Here is a 17752-nt window from a genome sequence, read left to right as displayed (position 1 = left end):
GCCCCACGTACATTGGGAATGCCTATGGACTGAAGTCTGCATAGAGATTCAGGTGCCTCTTCTTAAAGCAGATGCAGGCAATGCCGACATCAGTCTGCTCTGAGGGGACGGGCTTATAACCGGTGCCAGACACAGTGGGACACGTGGGTCAGTCACTGCTCCCTCCACTGGATTTGTTGGTTGGATCCCGGCCGGAGTTTTGCACAGACATTAATACAAGCTCGGATGGGTCAGTTTCTGTCACTGCCATGCAGATCAGTCTCCTGCATGCAGGGCTGGCACCAGCGGACACAAAGCAAAGAGCCCCACCTCCGGTTTGGGTGGACAGATAAAACCAGACAAGGCTCTGGCCCATGCACTTGGGTCACACAACCTCATGCATCATTCACCAAGTTCAAGGTGAGGCCAGGGGGAGGAGCGGGCAGGAGGCCGTGGCAAGCAGAGAGCCAGCATTCACAAGGAAGACCCTTTGGGATGGAGGTGGCGGGGGGGGGGGGGGAGCCTGTCTGAATGCCCACAGACCCTCCATATGGATAAGCTCTTCCTTATCTCCAGCTATCTCCTTTCACTAGACTAGCCAGTCAGCCCAGCCGCTTCCAGACAGCCCCCGGCATGCTCAGGCGTCTTTCCCCAACACTTCCATTAACTCAGGCTCTGTTTTTCCTTCCCCAGCACTGCTGAGCCCCAAGGCACCTGTGATTGACAGATGCCTCCTGCCAGGCTTCCCATTCCAGTGATCCTTGTGCTCCCAGACCATGGAAGAGCGCAATGGGAAAGGCAGAAAAAGCCACCTCTCCATTACCCACCAAAGCTGGGGACTGGCCCCCAGCTGTTTGTTGAGCTTCCCCCCAGTCATCTGCCAGTGCATTGCAGAGATCAGTGCAACAGCAGCGCCCGGGGCAGTAACCGAGTCCCTTTCGCCTTCGTCCGGAGACAGACTGGGCGCCCTCGTACAGGTGCGCACCCAACGGGCGGCCCGTATCAGATACTGCTGCCAAAGCCACCTCTTCCCCCAGCTGCCAGACACATTCCTGCTCTGTGCCGGAGCTGTCAATATCCACCCCCCTGTGCTCGGCCGGCCAGTGACTTCACCGCATCAGGAAGAGGAGGCGGGCGCTGGAGAGGGAAAGGTCTCTGCAAAGACATGCCAGATCAGCAGGGGGTATAGAGATACCAGAAGAGCAGAGTTAACCGGGCTCTGGGGGCAATACAGGAACGCCTGCCTGCGTGGCTAGGGGACTACAGACGACGGCTGTGCCAATCGGCGGCTGCTCTGTGCACAAAGCTCCAGGAATCTTGCCAATGCAGCGCCCAGTGCGCATGCAAACAGGCGCGACGGCCACACCTAGGTTGGACGTTCACACTGTGCTCCGGACACAGGCGAGCTTCAGGCAGAAAGGCAAATGGGCCCATGTCAGAGCCCATCTCCAGGCCCCACACGCACCAAGAAAGGGCCCCAAGCTCCTTGCAAACCCCATTTGGAAATGGATAGAGGGGAAATTTTCAAATGCCTCCAAATGACTTCAGAGCCAAAACCCCATTGACTGGCAGTGACACGGACTCCCAGGTGCCTGCGGGGCTTTTGAAAATGAGAGATAGGCTCATAAATCACTTGGGTGCTTTGGTCAATTTCATCTGAGCCCATTTTCAGAAGTGCCGAGTCCCACAGAAAGTCAGTGGGCTTCAGGCTTCCGCGGCCCAGAACCTCAACGCCTAACATCCACTGCAATCAGTGGGAGACAGGCACCTATATACCTTGGAGGATCTGGGCCCTAAGTGACTTAGGAGCCTTTGTAGAGGTTACTCAGAGGCTCTGCTTAGCCATGACTGGGGGGGCGGGGTGGTGCATCAGACTTGCATAGCCACACTGGAGACATTCCCTGTGCCTCTGGGAACTTACCCCCCTGACTGCCAGGCAGGGGGTGCCCCCAGACCCTGGCAAGAGGGAGATCTCCTCGGAAAGGAACTTTCTTCAGCTCCAGTCTTTACATTTTAATACAGTGCCAAAAAGCAAATGGGTGCTCTCTGCTCTCCCCCCTCGCTCCCTGAAACACCCCCCTCCAGTGACTCTCGCCCCATGCGAGAGCCACCGTGGGTCTCCGCCCTGCTGACGTCTTCCAAATATCGGGGGTGCTTCTGGCGGGTGCCTCGGGCTGATCCGCTGCACAGGGTGAATGTCAGTCCTTAAGCACACCCAGCACCTATCTGCTGTCCGCTCTCTGGACGAACCATGCAATCGCACACCAATGTGTGATGGGCAACTCTGGTGCTGTGCCTGGGGGCGGTGCTCACATCTTATACAGTGGGCGATCTGCCTGCCTGCTCCCCGGGCTTTGGGTCATTTCATTGTTTCCCGTTTCGGCCCGACTGTGGAAATCCCTCGCTGGGGGAGGAATCCCAATGCGGCAGCTGCGGCAAACCGACCGACGAAGCTTGAAGACGGGAACTCCAATCCCAAGTTGGGAACAGAATCTTTGGGCACGCTGGGAAAGCCAGCTGGGCCTTCGCTGCCCTGAGAAGCCACCAGTGCAGGATACCAGGCCAACAGCCTGGCCGATGCAAGAGGGTCCGCAGCTAGGCACGACCCCCTGCCTGACACTGGTTGCAGCTGGCATGCATGGCCCTCGCCTCCTCCTGCTCTAGGGACCGATCGCAAGCGCCAAAAGGGACCGGGGATGTCCCCACTGCGGTCAGGAGGTGGACAGCAGCATGGGTAGGCATCCCAAAGCTGGCTTTAATGGAGCTAAAAACAGCTAGTGTAGCCACCCCAGTACAATCATGCCCAGCCCAGGGTTCTGTGTATGGCAGGAAAACAGCCGAGGGCTTGGCTTGTTTCAAAGAGGAGCCGCACAGCACATCCAATGTGGATTATGCTCCCAAACCACGCAGCCAGGACTACAAAGAGTGGCATTTAAAATACAGGGTCTGCAGCCCATCTCCACCTTCCGTCCCCTGCCAAGCCCTGAGTTCAGGTTTTTACGCCCCCCGAGGAGTTCAGCAGCAGCTGCTCCCTGCCCTGTGTGAGAAAGGGACGGGCGTCAATTCCTGCCAAAGAGAACACAGAGTCCCGCGCTGAGTGCGGCGTGACAGAGAAATGGAGGCGGGTGTCACCGCCACATTGCTGGCTTTAATGAATGAATAAATCAATAGGAGCTGGCTCTTGGACTACAGCCAGGAACCCACATGCCAGAGGGTGGGGAGTGTTTGGGTGCCCATTTTACTAATAGGGAAACTGAGGCACGGAGAGAGGGTTGCCTAATGTCACGAGGAGAAGCGACGGGTAAAATTTTCAAAAGGGCCAGTTTGTGAAAGGGACTTAGGCACCTCTTTGCATTTCTAGGGGCCTAAATACCTTTGCATATCTTACCCTGAGTCAGGGCCGCCCAGAGGGAGGGGCAAGTGAGGCAATTTGCCCCAGGCCCCGGGCCCCACAGGGGCCCCCACGATAATATAGTATTCTATAATATTGCAATTTTTTTATGGAAGGGGCCCCCAAAATTGCTTTGCCCCAGGCCCCCTGAATCCTCTGGGCAGCCCTGCCCTGAGTCACTTAAGCCCCATTGGATTTCAATGAAAGGTAGCCTCCTCTCAGTGCCTAAGTCACGTCTGAGAATTGGACACTGGCTCCTAAATCACTTAGGCCCAGGTGAAGATTTTACTCAGATGCTGCTAAGTGAACTAGGCACTTTTGAAGTGGAGTCCCTGATGTGCAGTGCCCGACTCTGACCACCAGGTGTCCTGCCCTGCACATAAACATTTCAGGGCTTTCATCAAGGTAGCGGGTTCAAACCTGGCATTTCCCCCCTGAGCCCTGGGGGCGATGAACAAGCTGTGTGCCCTGACAACCTGCACGTACAAGGAGGCGGGCACCAAACTGGAGGCTGGCTTTTAAAGTGTGGCCAGGTCGCCGGGCTTCTCCCCCATCGATCCTGGTTGCCATCCGAGATTATGACCCAGTTTCTGAGTTCCCAGGGATGAGAGGCCCAATTGCAGTAACATGGAAATTAAATAAGAACGTGAGAACGGCCAGACTGAGTCAGACCAAAGGTCCATCTAGCCCAGTGTCCTGTCGCCGACAGCAGCCACTGTCAGGTGCCCCAGAGGGAATGAACAGAACAGGGAAATGTACAGAGTGATCTAACCCCTGTCGTCCAGGCCCACCTTCTGGCAGTCAGAGGTTTAGGGACACCCAGAGCATGGGGTTGTGTCCCTGACCATCGTGGCTAATAGCCATTGATGGACCTGTCCTCCATGAACGTATCTAATTCTTTTCTGACCCAGTTACACTTTTGGCCTTCACAACATCCCCTGGCGATGAGTTCCCCAGTTTGAATGTGCGCTGTGTGATGAAGTACTTCCTTCGCTTTGTTTTAAACCGACTGCCTATTAATGTCATCGGGTGACCTCTGGTTCTGGTGATATGGGAAGGAATAAATAACACGTCCTTATTCACGTTCTCCAACATTCAGGATTGTATTGACCTCTATCATAGACCCCCGCAGGTATCTCTTTTCTAACCTGAACAGTCCCAGTTTTTTTACTCTTTCCGCCATTCCAGACTCCTACGCATTTTCCAATTCTACTTTTTAACCCTTGTTTCCCCCCAGGGCCTTTTAAAATCTCTGCTGGAATAAACTGGAACTTCCTCCAGTGCCCGGCGCCCTTCCTCAGAGCAGACCCGGCTGCGTTTGCTCCCAGTTCTGGGCGCTGGTTGGGGATGAGATGTTAATGATGGATGAAGTTGCATGCGCTCAGATTTCTGGGGTGGGGGGGAGGAAAGAGAGGGGAAACAGGGAGGGTCCCTTCAGGACACGTCTACCTTGTTCCACCAACCCCATGGTGGCACCGGAGGCGGCTGCAGACATTGTGGCGGGAGCGGTGGTCTGTCTGCCGACTGTCAGCACCAGGGTAGGAAACGGAGGGACAAGGAGAGCGGTCGGGGTGGGAGTGGGAGAGAGACAGAGAAAGACAGAGAGAGGGAGCGAGACAGACAGAGGGCAGGAGAGAGAGGGAAAGAAACGAGACAAAGGAAGCAGAAAAAAAGATTCGAGTTAAAGTTTAGATGGAGAGGCGAGATTGCTGGTAGCTGAGCCCCCGTTCCACATGCCCCAGGGGCGACCGGCCTAGAGCCACAGCTGGAGGCACGTCCACACCGCAATGCCAGGGGTGGGGGCTGCATGGAGACACTCGAGCTAACTTTCAACCTCCCCCCTCGCCAGATTTCTGAGCCCGAACGACTACACTGCAATGTTATTGCTCTGCAAGTCCAGCAGCTGACACGGGCCAGCTGCGGGCGTTTAACTGCAGCAGAGACATACCCTCTGTGCCCAGCGGGGAAGCTACTCCTGGAGGTGGCATAGAGGGCCCTCCACACAGCAGCAGCCCTCCACCCCGCCAGGCCCCGCTAGCTTCGCTGAGACATCAGGGGATGTCCCAGTCAAGGAGCCGCGACCCCGTGCCGTGTGGAACGGACGGGAGAAGGGATTCTAGCCCAAGACGCCAACTCTGAGATCCTGAGGGATGCACGGGGCAGGGCACCAGAGCCCCATGCCCATTGGTTGTCCCCAAAGCCCAGTGGGGGCTTTGAATCCCTGTGACACAGTCAATGGCTGCTTATCGCTTAGTCTTTTTTTGCACCATTTGCTAAGTGTCCATGACCCTGGAAAGCTGAATTCCAGGCCTGGGTGCTGCAAAGCGAAGTCATGGCCCCTCGGGAGAGAAAGCAAAATGTCTTGCTTGAGGGATCTACCCAGCTGCCCCCCGCCTTGTTCCCTTGAGATGTTTCTCCTCACTCCTCTAGACAGGGGCAATAGCAGGGGCCCGAGGCGATCAGTTTCATCTGATACTGGGTGCCAACCGAGGAGGGACAGACCAGGAAAGAAGGGTATGCTTTAGAGCGGCATTCCCAGGGACATCCAGCCGGCAGGGGCATGCCCCTTCCCCGCCAGTGCCCTCCCCTGGAGTGCTCTGCCAGCAGGATAGTTGGGAGGTGAGAATCAGCCGCGCCGTGAAATTGACAAAAATGGGATTGCAATGGCTGAAAGAGACACAGATCCATCCGCCTCTCCCCTGAAACATACCCGGGCACGTCTGCATTTCTACAGGCACCTGGAGGCATCGCAATCAGACCCCTCCAGCCTTGCTGTGCAAATGTTAACAGTGGGATCTAGAGAGACTCCTTTAGAGCAGACCTGTCCGGGGCACAACAGGTTTCTGCACTAGGCATCTGTGTACTGAGGCTGGCCAGGCACAGGTGAGATGAGCTCTGTCATTCTCAGCTCTATACCCAATTCCCCACATCACCAAACCAGCAGGGCCGGCTCCAGGCACCAGCTTGGCAAGCTGGTGCCTGGGGCGGCCACTCCGGACAGGGGCGGCAGGTCCAGCTATTCGGCGGCAATTTGGCGGACGGTCCCTCACTCCCGCTAGGAGCGAAGGACCTTCCGCCGAATTGCCGCCACAGATCGCAATCGCGGCTTTTTTGTGTGTGTGTGTGTGTGGCTGCTTGGGGCGGCCAAATCCCTGGAGCCGGCCCTGCAAACCAGCACGGCTCAGGAGAAGAGGTTGCCCTCTAAGGCCGAGGAACGGCATCTGCCTGGGCTGCGTCTGGCTCTAAGCAGCGCTGAGAACTCCTCAGGCCAGGTCGACACTACAGATTTCACAGCTCTGTCGGCCAGGGTGTGAAGAGCAGAGATTCCCTGACCAACGGAGCCTGGCTGGCAAAGCCCCTGGTGCAGATGCAGCGGCATCGGCAAAGTTGAGCTTTTACCAGCATCGCTTGTTTCACTGGGCCGTGCAGCAACCCCATGTAGTATCTTTGGGGACCACACTATAGCGAGTTTATGTAGCACTGTGGGAGAGGGATTGTAGGCTACTCCAGGGAGGGAGGTTACCATGGCTCCTCCAGGAACCAAAAACAGGGTGTGATTAAGGACAACCAGGTTGTAAACACCTCCAGAGAGGTGCCACCCCTGGGGAGGCTGGCACAGGCTGGGTTTTCCAGAGACCACAAAGAAAGGGCTTTGGGAATAAAAAGGCTGCCTTTAAACTAACGCAGGGCCTTCTTTCTGATGCAGCAAACGGACTGGACCTTCTGTCCAAGGGGGGCCCCAATCCTTGCAGGAGAGTGGGAAAGATGTGCCCCCCCCCCCCCCCGACCGATTGGGGACGTGTCATGTGTGGTTAAATCTGCATATTGTTCTCATAGGTTCTCTCGTGACGCTTTTGCCTTAAGAAGAAAGGGGTTTGCTTAGAAAGTGCGGGGCGGTCACTTGTAATGGCTGGCCATACCCTATTCATTGCCCTCGGAGAGAACAGGGCCGGCTGGGAGGCAGTCTGCCTTGGTCAGATATCACAGTGGAAGGCAGGGGTCCGGAAAAGCCTTAAAACCCCCGCTCACCAGGGTCCCGGCTCAGAGACAGGTGATGTCCGAGACCCTGCCAGGGCCCTCGTGGCGGGAGGGACACGGGGAGACTGTGACAGAGCGGTTCGCTGAACCGGTACGAGCACAGCTCTGCCGCTCTAGCTGCATCCACAGGAGGAGCGCTTTTCTGGTGTGCAATTGCGCCTTCCGCGAACGTGGCCTTGGTCCCGAGGGGGCTAAGGTTGCTCTCACGTCTCAGGGGCAAACACCAGGACGCGCATCGCTTTGCAATGCGAAGCCGAGCCGAGTGCTTACCTGAAAAGTTCCTCGTGGCCAGCATGGTGGTGAGAATCGCCCCCTGGAAGAGAAGAGCCGGGGTTGGTACAGCACAGTGCAGGAAACCGTGGTGTGACAGGCAGCTGGTCTGAGAGGGGCCAGGCCGCCGGCCACCTGGGCGCTGCTCCCTAGATGCACGAGGAGGGTGTGGCCAAGTGGGGAAGGTGTACCTAGCGCACGGGGATGCTGGCTTTGTTGGCCAGCTCCACCGTAGCCTACCGCGGGCAAGTCCCGTGAGCTCCTTGAGCCCGGCTTCCCATCCGTGACGCGGGGCTGACGCCCCAGCCCCCCCTCGCATCGGGGCAGGGAGGGCAGAGCCCAGGAGGGTGGGAACCCGTGCCGGTCCCAAAGTGGTGAGCCGAGGCTGGGGGTGACTCCCTGCCAATGCACTGCCCCGAAGGCAGCTACGGATGCCGACCAGAATCTGCTGCACGTCTGCCCATGGGACTCCACTGACCGCAGCACACCCCCACCCCTGAGAGCACGGCGCCTTGCTCCCCTCGGATCCTCCCCTGACTCTTCCCTCTCTCCTCTGTGGGCCGACGCTCCAGAACCCCTGAGGTTCTGATGAGTGGCACAGGCCTCTAAGGGACAGGGTGGGGTCTGGAGACCCTGGTGAAATCCGGGCCCCATGGGGATTTTCTCACTTAGCAGCAGGAGCTGGGGGGGCAGTGGGACACAGGAGGGGCAGAGGCGCAGTTCTCACAGGTTCTGCCACACGACGGTTATCAGGCCCTTTCCCAGCCCCTTCCTCCCACTTGGCTACTTCACAGAATGGCCCATGGTCCTGGGACTCTCCTGCGTATCCTTCCGCTCGCAAAGACAGGCCACAAGTTCCCCTGGGCGTTATACCCCCTAGAGAAACAGCCCTCGCCAGCTACCACCCTGTCCCCTCTAGCCGCCCGCAAGGGGGCACCAAACCTGGCACCTTTGCACCTTAAGCATGAGCCAGTCCAGCCTGAGGGAACAGACCCACCTCTCTTAAGCAGGGCCGGAGCAGGCTCATCCACCTGCACGGGTGTGGGCTACACAAACAGTGGGAGCTGAACCCCCCCGCCAGACGCTGGACTCTCTGGGGGCAATGGACTTACCCTGCCATTGCAGAGATGCCCAGTGGCTGACACATTGCGGTTCCTGTGCGCATGCCACCCCACGGGGAAGGGCTAGGAGCTGGGGGATCAATTCTCCAGCTCCAGTCTCAGCTGCTAGCACCTGGAGAGGACTTGCAGGGCTCTGAGCTCTGTGGTGCGGCGAGGAGAACCCACTGGCCCAGAAATTCTCCTGGAGGGGGAGATGCCGGGGCGCGCTATGCCCTGGATGTGCCATGCTAACAAACCAAGCAGCCTCTGCTCCTTTCTGGGGCTGTTGGCTGAGCAGCAGAGATCATGGGGCCCCTGGGGCAGGGGGGACCTCAGCCCCACACTGACCCTGCCGTGTCTGTTTGCCGTGGCTCTTGGGAGAGTCCGGCCCCAGGGCTCTGCAGGGGCATTTACCTTGAGCTTCCTCCTGGCGTTGAACTTTTTCAGACACTCTACGGTCTCCTGCCTGTGCATCATGGAGGCCACCGTGGAACGTTGCTGGAGGAGAGAAGGTGGGGGAGAGAAATCAGTTGTTTCTGCCTCGGCACCAGAAAACGACTGTGGTCAGGGGAGGGAACGGGACGGGGGCGGGAGGGAGGGGAGACTAGAGAAACAGCTCAGCCAGCAGAGTCCTGCCCCACCCAGATAAGCCCCTAGTGCCCCCAGAGGCGTGGTCCTGGCTTGGGACCACAGGTGACATAACACTGCAGATATGGCAGGCCACCAGCACTGGGCACCCCTGGATCCTGTCCCACCAGATCAGCGACAAAGCTCCAAGGGTCTGTCTACACGGCACACTAAGTCCGAGTGGGACTCAGGTTTGAGCCGAACCCCGCCTTTTGCCTACCCACAAATCAGCCTGACTTGGGCCAGCGAGCACTCAGGGCCGGGATCCTAGGACCAAGTCCTACTCCCTGTCGTTTGGCAGTGTGGACGCAGCTCAAGCCACGGCCCCGATTAGAAGGGCGGCGTAGAGCAGCGCGGCTGCCTTAACACGACTGAGACCCGAGCCCAGCAACTGGGAGCCCAGCTTTACGTTGCAGGGCGGCCGCTCCTGCACAGACTGCAAACACAAGCCCGGGTCTCACAGACCCAGGTTTACAATGCAGCACAGACAGCCAGACCCTCGGGGGACGTCTACGTGACAATAAAACCCCACGGCACCGAGTCTCAGAGCCCAGGTCAGCCACCTCAGGCTCACAGGGCACGGGCTGCCGGGCTATAAAATCGCAGTGTGGACATTCTGGGCCCCTCCCTGTGACGTTGCACTTCGTATGTTTTATGAAAATATGTTTATAAATGTGAGTATGATGTAACTGGAATATGCTTCATGCAAAAGGTCTCTTGTAAGGTATCATTACGAAGCTTAGGATCTCTTGAGTGTGTTCATCCTATTTGTTTGCATGTATTATTCCTATGTCTGGAGTTAGGAGAATAAGATATAAACTTGTATTACAGGTGTAAACATTAAGTGGAAGCCATTAAGGGTGCTTCAGAATCAATCTCCTGTAAATGGCTCTGTTTACTTGTAAGCCTTCTTGGGTAGGTGCGGGCCAGCCAGTGGGTAATGAAGTCTTACAGGGACATGTGTACATGTCACATGATACTGGAATCCATCTTTTTAACCTGGTGCTTTTCCATTTAGAAGGAGGGGTGGGGACCCAGATTCCCCCTTGGGCCAAAGATATAAAAGGGGGTGGAACAGAACAAAAGGGTCTGCAAGTCATGAGAAATCCCCAAGTTACCACCTGAGCTGGAACTAACAAGGGCTGTACCAGGGGAAAGGGTTGTTAGGAAGGAGTCTAGTCCGTGAAAGAAGCTTATTGGACCATCTCTGAGGGTGAGATTTTACTTGTAAACAGGTTCTTAATGTATTAAGCTTAGACTTGCGTGTTTTGTTTTATTTTGCTTGGCCACTCACTTTGTTCTGTCTGTTATTACTCAGAACCACTTAAATCCTACTTTTTATACTTAATGAACTCACTTTTGTTTATTAATTAACCCAGAGTAAGTGATTAATATGTGCGGGAGCAAACAGCTGTGTGTATCTCTCTATCAGTGTTATAGAAGGCAGACAATTTATGAGTTTACCCTGCATAAGCTTTATACAGTGTAAAACGGATTTATTTGGGGTCTGGATCCCACTGGGAGCTGGGTGTCTGGGTGCTGGAGACAGGTGACTTGCTGAGCTGTTTTCAGTTAAGTCTGCAGCTTTGGGGGCGTGGTTCAGACCCCGGGTCTGTGTTGTAGCAGGCTAGGGTGTCTGGCTCAACAAGGCAGGGTTCTAGAGGCCCAAACTGGCAGAGAAAACGGGCTCAGAAGTAGTCCCAGAACAACAGGTGACAGCCCAAGGGGGTCTCTGTGACCGAACCCGTCACACTCCGGTTGCAGGATCTGCCTGAGCCCAAATGTCTACACTGCAATCTTATAGCCCCGCAGCCCGAGCCCCATGTCCCCAGTCCGCTGAGCCGGGCCAGCCGCGGCCAGGCCAGGGTCTTCCATCGCAGCAGAGACATACCCTTAGTGAGCAAGCTGGCCCCAGAGCTCAGCACGCTGCTGGGGAACAGCTGCTCACTCAGTGATGGGGAAACAACGGGCTGGGCATTCTTGTGGGTGGCTGAGATGAACCGGCCCAGGTTCTGATCAGCCCGTTGATGGCTACCATTCCCTGGGGACGATGCTGGTTCCAAAGCCACTGCGCTATGGGCTAATCCAAGCTGGCGCCATTGGTGTGGCCTGGCCAGCCCCTCTCGCCACTCCCCCAACGCTGAGCTCGAGAAGCGTGGCTCCAGAGAAGAGGCAAAGCGAGGGAGAACCCAGCAGCCCCATTCCCTGGCTGCGTCCGGGGCGGCAGCGACACTTACGCAGACCCATGGGTGTTTCAGGGCTTCATGGGCTGTGATTCTTTTGGCCGGGTTGATGGTTAACATCTGGTTGATGAGGTTTTTGGCTTCGGGGGTGACCGTGTCCCACTCGGGAGAAGGGAACTGCAGACAAGAAACAAGGGCCAGGAAGGTTAAATGCAGGGGATCGCAGCCGTCGGGGGCGGGGAGCTGGCTGCTCGCAGCCAAGGCACCAGTGACTCCCCAGGAACCTGAGGGCAGCCCAAAGCCAGCGCCATAGTCTGCCCACATCCCACTGCCCGACCGATGCTGCCCGCAGCCTTATCACATCCGCTCCAAGGTGAGTGGTACCCGCATTCTGCCCTGGCACAGCAGCGGGCGGGAAGCTCTGTGGCCAATCCAGGGCTACTGCAAAACCGGACTTGATTTCCTGACTTGAACCTGTCGTTCCCACCCTCGTGCCGCCCCTTTGCCTCGACTTCTAATTCCGGTTAAATGCCTCGTTCCCTGTGTTTTCATCGTCTCACAGACGCTGGTGCTGGCCACATGTGGCTGGTCTGCAGGCTTTGTGGGTGTGGGGAAGCTGGAGGTGCTGGATGCTGGAGAGAGGGCAGCAGGGGCTTCTGCCCCCAGGGAGTGTGGGGGATTTTGGGATAAGCACATTGCCTGGATGTTGCTGCTGGTAGGCGGCCAGTGAACTGTATGGACGTGTATCATTAGGTTTCAGAGTTAACAGATAGACTGAGCACAGTAGGGGCTGTTCACACTTCTTGTTACAGGCTGTCACTGCACCGTTCCCCTCAGGCTGCATTCTGGAGGGTTCCCCCGCAAGCCCCAGGCTTCAGAAGGGAAATCGGTTTAAAGCCGGGGTTTAGGAGTGAGAGGGGGAGTCTGCGGCCGGTTCAGACACTGCACAATCCGGAGGACCCCGCTCGTATTCCGTACAAGCAAGAGGGGAGAGGAGGCGCCCTGGGAGCGGGGAGAAAAACGAGCAGAGACCGTTCCCCAGGCCCCCGGTCGTTCCCAAGTGCGTGCAGAAGAGGCCAAGCGTACAGGGGTGAGGAAAGCGCCAGCAAAGAGGGGAAGAGAGGGAGCGGAGAGGCTGCCGAATTCCACCAAGCTATCAGGAGCGGAGAGATACCCACTGGACCTGCGCTCTGGGCAGTCGCAGGAGCGCGGCTCGCATGGGGCGTCTGGATGCTCCCGGGTCCCTCCGTGCTGCCATGTGCGTGGAGAAAGAGTCGTGCCAAGGCAGGAATCTCGGCCAGGTCCCTGTGCCGCGGCCCTGCCCAGTGTCTGCAAGGGAGCCAGGAGGGCGGGTTACCACACTTGTCAGCATGCCCCACGGCAGGTGCTGGGCTTGCCATGGGGATTGTGCAGACAGCCGGGACCGAGGGCAGGACGGCCTTGGGGTGGGGACAGGATGGAGCTCTACGAACGGGGCGTGGGTGTGTGTGGGGGTGATTCCTGTGGCCCCTGTGTGGCAGCATCCGGGACCACAAGATCCATAGCACACGCAACCCTGCAGTGCGGCAGGTGGGCCACAGCCCCTCCCAGGCAAAGAACGGAGCCCCCCGCTCTGCTTGGTCTCTGGGTGTAATGGAAAGCAGCTTCCCCCAGCCTCCCAGCCCTGACAGTAACAGAATGGCCACGGGGCCTGATCCCGACTTGCTAATACGATCCTAAACCCACCTGGCCCCGTCTACACTGGGAACAAGTCCTGTTGGAGTCCCGCTAGCCAACATGGTTTCAAAGATATCCTATCCCTGCAGACTGGGCAGGTCCAGTGAGCGCTAACCTGCGTTAGCACCATGTCCACGTCCAGGGCTCTCTGGGATGCTGTCTACATGGCGGGGGAGTGTCTCTATACACATCATGGATGGGGCCCAGCAACTGCACCGTGACAGGGGCAAGCCATGGGGGGGGGGGTGAACTGTGGGTGGAGGCTGGCCGGCCACAGCCCTGTTGGCCCCCTGAGGAGGAGGAGGGACGTGTCCTACCCTGGAAGGGCTGGGCACAGGCCTACGGCTGGGGAGACACCAGCAATTCCAGGTCCTATAGCAGGTGCGGCAAAGGAGAAGCCAGTGGGGCAGGCTGACACACTGAAGACAAAGCCGGTGGCGTACGGGACTCCTGACCCGCGGCAGCAGGTCCCCGTCGCGGTGCTCTGGGCCAGGGGGGCAGGGAGGTACTCACGTCGTAGGCACCAGCCTTGATCTGTTGGTACAGTTTGTGCTGGTCCTCGTCCCAGAAGGGAGGGTAACCGACTAGCAGGATGTAAAGGATCACACCTGGGGAGAGGGGTGGGAGAGCAAAGAGTCAGTGCCTGCCGACTCCTGGGGGCCCAGGCCTGGACTTACGCAGGGATATGGGGGTTTCTGCTCAGTCTGCTGCCAGCAGGCATCTCCCGGGGACCCCGTCTCTGCCAGGTCCCACTTGCTCTCTCCTGCCTTAATGCAACTTGGCTTTACATTTCCAGCACTGACCTGCTGCTGGTTAACCAGGCCCCGTCTGCCCCCTGCACCCGGCAGGGAAGGAGCAAGCCCTTGCACTGAGCAGGTGCCTGGATGCCCAGGGGCCACCACAGGATGGGAGCGAGAGCCTGCAGCAAGGGGCTTAGACCTGACCCTGCCCGACTGCTATCTATGCCTCTAGCACCCCCGTGCTGACATTTGTCTATGCCTCTAGCCCTCCTCTCCCTATAGGATGGGGAGGGGTCTCTGGGACTAGCAAAGGCTCCACAGAGAGGATGAGCCAAGGGGCAGCGGGCTTTTAGCATCCGTTATCAGGCACGGATAGGGACTAGGATCCAAACTGCTCACAGTGGGATTTGGGGCTGGCTGGCTTCATGCAGCATCTTGGACACAGAGTTCAATAAACAGCAACGCTCTGGGCTCCATGCAGGCGGGAATGGAATGCCAATGGGAGTTAGGCACCTAATCTGCATAGGCACCGCTGTAAAACCTTCGGTGACGTTATTAACATGAACTGGGACCGTATAGATCATTGGTGCAACCAAGGTCCTGTAGTGACACCAAATCGTGTATAAAGGGGGTCAAATAAGGTGTCTATGAGGAGGTTCTGGTTTGCTGGTTATGATTACACTATCTGTGTGCATGTATCATTTTGGTATGTAAAGTTACAAGTATTGGCTCTATCCTGTCTGTAGTTCAAACTTGTGCTATGCTTCTGGGTGACACCCCAGACAATGTGGCGTCAGCTCTGCCTAGCCTCCTTGATGGCCCATTAAGGACCATCAGCTATACAACTGACCCATTGAGAGAAGGCAGATACGCCTTGTAACTCAGCAAGGTATGCAGGGACCTGCCTATGGACAGAACTCTGAGGTTTTTCCATGCCCCGTGTGCTGGATAGCTTGTGTTTGGGACAAAAAAAGCAGAGACCACCTAGCAAGAGACTATAAAAGGCGGCTGCAGCTCCTCCATCTTGTCTTCAATCCTGCTTCTGACCTCTGGAGGGACTTTGCTACAAACTGAAGCTCTGAATAAAGGACTGAATGACCCATCCCAGCTGGGGATGTTCCAGAGACTTGATTTGAACCTGCAGTTTATTCCATCACTGCTACAAGCCTGAATCTAGAACTTTGCCATTACTGTATGTAATTGATTCCATTTAACCAATTCTAGCTCTCATCTCTATCTTTTTTCCTTTTATGAATAAACCTTTAGATTTTAGATTCTAAAGATTGGCAACAGCGTGATTTGTGGGTAAGATCTGATTTGTATATTGACCTGGGTCTGGGGCTTGGTCCTTTGGGATCAGGAGAACCTTTTTTCTTTTACTGGGGTATTGGTTTTCATAACCATTCATCCCCCATAACGAGTGGCACTGATGGTGATACTGGGAAACTGGAGTGTCTAAGGGAATTGCTGGTGTGATTTGTGGTTAGCCAGTGGGGTGAGACCGAAGTCCTCTCTGTTTGGCTGGTTTGGTGCCTTGGTGTGCAAAGGAACCCCAGCCTTGGGCTGTAATTGCCCTGCTCTGGTGGCACCTTAAAGACTAACAGATTTATTTGGGCATAAGCTTTCGTGAGTAAAAACCTCACTTCTTCGGATGCCCAAATAAATCTGTTAGTCTTTAAGGTGCCACCAGACTCCTTGTTGTTTTTGTAGATACAGACTAACACGGCTACCCCCTGATACTTGCCCTGCTCTGAGCAATTTGTCCTGAATTGATACTCTCAGTAGCGTCCCACCAAAGGCAGCATTGTTACATCCACTAGGTGCCTTTTCTGCATCTTTGGGTACCTAATCCCTTCAGCAATCTGGCCTTAAGTGATTTGCCCAGAGAGACACTGGCAGTGGTGAGACTTGAATACATGTCTCCCAAGCCAGCCCCCTAACCACTAGGCCAGCTCACCACCAGTCCATGAGCACCGACCGTCACAAAGAACTGAAGGCACAAGTGGGTGGCTCAGCCCAGAGGCAGGGAGGAGACGACTTGGCAGATCCCTGACACTGAGCTGTTGATAAGCTGGAGAGGAGGCAGAGAAGAGCCACGAGAATGATTAACGGATTAGAAAACCTGCTTGAGAGTGAGAGACTCATGGTGCTCGATCTATTTAGCTTAATACAGAGAAGGTGAAGGGGGGATGTGATCCCAGTCTGCCAGTGCCTACATGAGAGCGGAGGAAGGTCTAACACAACCCAATGGCTGGAAGGTGAAGCTAGAAATGAGGTGTCAATGTTTAACACGGAAGGTAATTAACCAGGGGACAATGTCCCAAGGAGCGTGGTGGAGTCTCCATCACTGACAATTTTGAACTCAAGATTGACGGTTTTTCTAGCAGATCTGGCCTAGTTCACACAGGGATTCCTGCAGGCCAGGTCTATACGGGACACCAGACTAGATGAGCACAGTGGTTCCCACTGGCCTTCCTGTCTATGACTTTATGACTCGCGGCGCAGGCCTTACCACACGCCCAGATATCCACGGGTTTGCCGTACGCTTCTTTGCGCAGCACTTCGGGCGAGAGGTAACCGGGGGTGCCGGCGAAGCCTGGGGAGAAAACACAGAGCACAGACTGTGTTGCCATGACTGTCCTGGGCAGTAGGGGTGGGATGGGGGCGGGGAGAGGGCTCTGCCACTCACCAAACCAAGCCTGCTGATCCCCCTGCACCTCGATGGCCAGGCCAAAATCCGCCAGCTTCACCGCCGCGCCTTTGCACTTGCTGGCTAGGAGCAGGTTCTCTGGCTGTCGTGCCGAGCCGTTGGGCACAGGGCGCCGTGGGACCAGACACGCGGTCGGAGGGGGATAGAGAAGGGGAGGGGGGAGAAAACAAAACAGAAGAACAACAACAGACGGTTTGCAGAAGCAGGTGAGAGACGTGCAAGGCTGACGAGCGGAGAGAACCGAGTGGGGGGTCACACCCCGGGCGGGATGGGGCTATCGGTGCGTCCACACAGCCCGACCGGCTCGGCTGGCACCTTCCAGCCCCTGTGCTCTTTCGGCCGATGTGTTAGGATCCAGACTGACGCCCCTCCCTCCTAGCTCCCCTCCCCTGCACCCACTGCCATTACAGGGGGGCAGAAAGCCAGCTCCAGCTTTGGGATTATTCCAGGCCAGCACAGCCTCCAGCTTCCTGACCCATGGGCAAGTCCTGGCCTGTGTTGCTGTGCCCATCTGGCATGGCTTCTGGGCACATTCCAGCCGCCCAAAGCCCCATGCTGCTCTGGGCTTGAGGGGGACGACAAGCAGAGACCCTGCCTGCCCACTTTCCTTGGTGGTGCTCTGCCACCAGGCTGGCAGGCCGTTTCCCCCCCTCTGGGATTGGTGGCAGGTCCCAAAGTCTTCAGTATGGCCTGCCAAGGCACCTGGGCTAACAAGAGAAGTAGGTGGCACGAAACAGGCTCTGAGAGCCAGGAAATCACCACCAGCTTTGGCTGCAATTTGGGGGACCGAAGCAGCCCCCCCTTCCCAGGGCTTCCCAGCCCCCAATATGTCCATTTGCACAATATAAAACCCAACGCTTCTCTCCACCAAACATACACAGAAAGGGCCTCCCCTCTCCGCCACCTCCCGGGCATTCAGGTTCCGGCAGCAGGTGCCCCCCTCCCCTCCCCAGGTTGGCTGGCCTGGCTTCTCTGCAGGTGCCCCTAACCCCCCACAT

At 56.8% G+C, this 17752-nt stretch overlaps 1 protein-coding gene across 39 annotated transcripts in view; it reads right to left on the bottom strand.

The window, feature by feature from the left end:
• Nucleotides 1-17752, bottom strand: part of CAMK2B (calcium/calmodulin dependent protein kinase II beta) — a 141833-nt gene that overhangs the window by 36583 nt on the left and 87498 nt on the right. For 28 of the 39 annotated variants that reach the window (XM_065584335.1, XM_065584341.1, XM_065584338.1 and 25 more), the window contains 7 exons: nucleotides 16734-16836; nucleotides 16557-16640; nucleotides 13818-13912; nucleotides 11643-11765; nucleotides 9193-9276; nucleotides 7679-7721; nucleotides 4820-4894 (listed from right to left, as the gene is read on the bottom strand). In XM_065584335.1, coding sequence (XP_065440407.1) covers nucleotides 4820-4894; nucleotides 7679-7721; nucleotides 9193-9276; nucleotides 11643-11765; nucleotides 13818-13912; nucleotides 16557-16640; nucleotides 16734-16836 — 607 coding nt within the window. The remainder of the gene's footprint in view (nucleotides 1-4819; nucleotides 4895-7678; nucleotides 7722-9192; nucleotides 9277-11642; nucleotides 11766-13817; nucleotides 13913-16556; nucleotides 16641-16733; nucleotides 16837-17752) is intronic. The other 11 variants (XM_065584342.1, XM_008178718.4, XM_065584359.1 and 8 more) reach the window with 1 other exon arrangement.

This window comes from Chrysemys picta, chromosome 2, assembly GCF_011386835.1.
Source record: "Chrysemys picta bellii isolate R12L10 chromosome 2, ASM1138683v2, whole genome shotgun sequence".
NCBI lineage: Eukaryota > Metazoa > Chordata > Testudines > Emydidae > Chrysemys > Chrysemys picta.
This window is presented reverse-complemented; position numbering and strand designations above follow the sequence as displayed.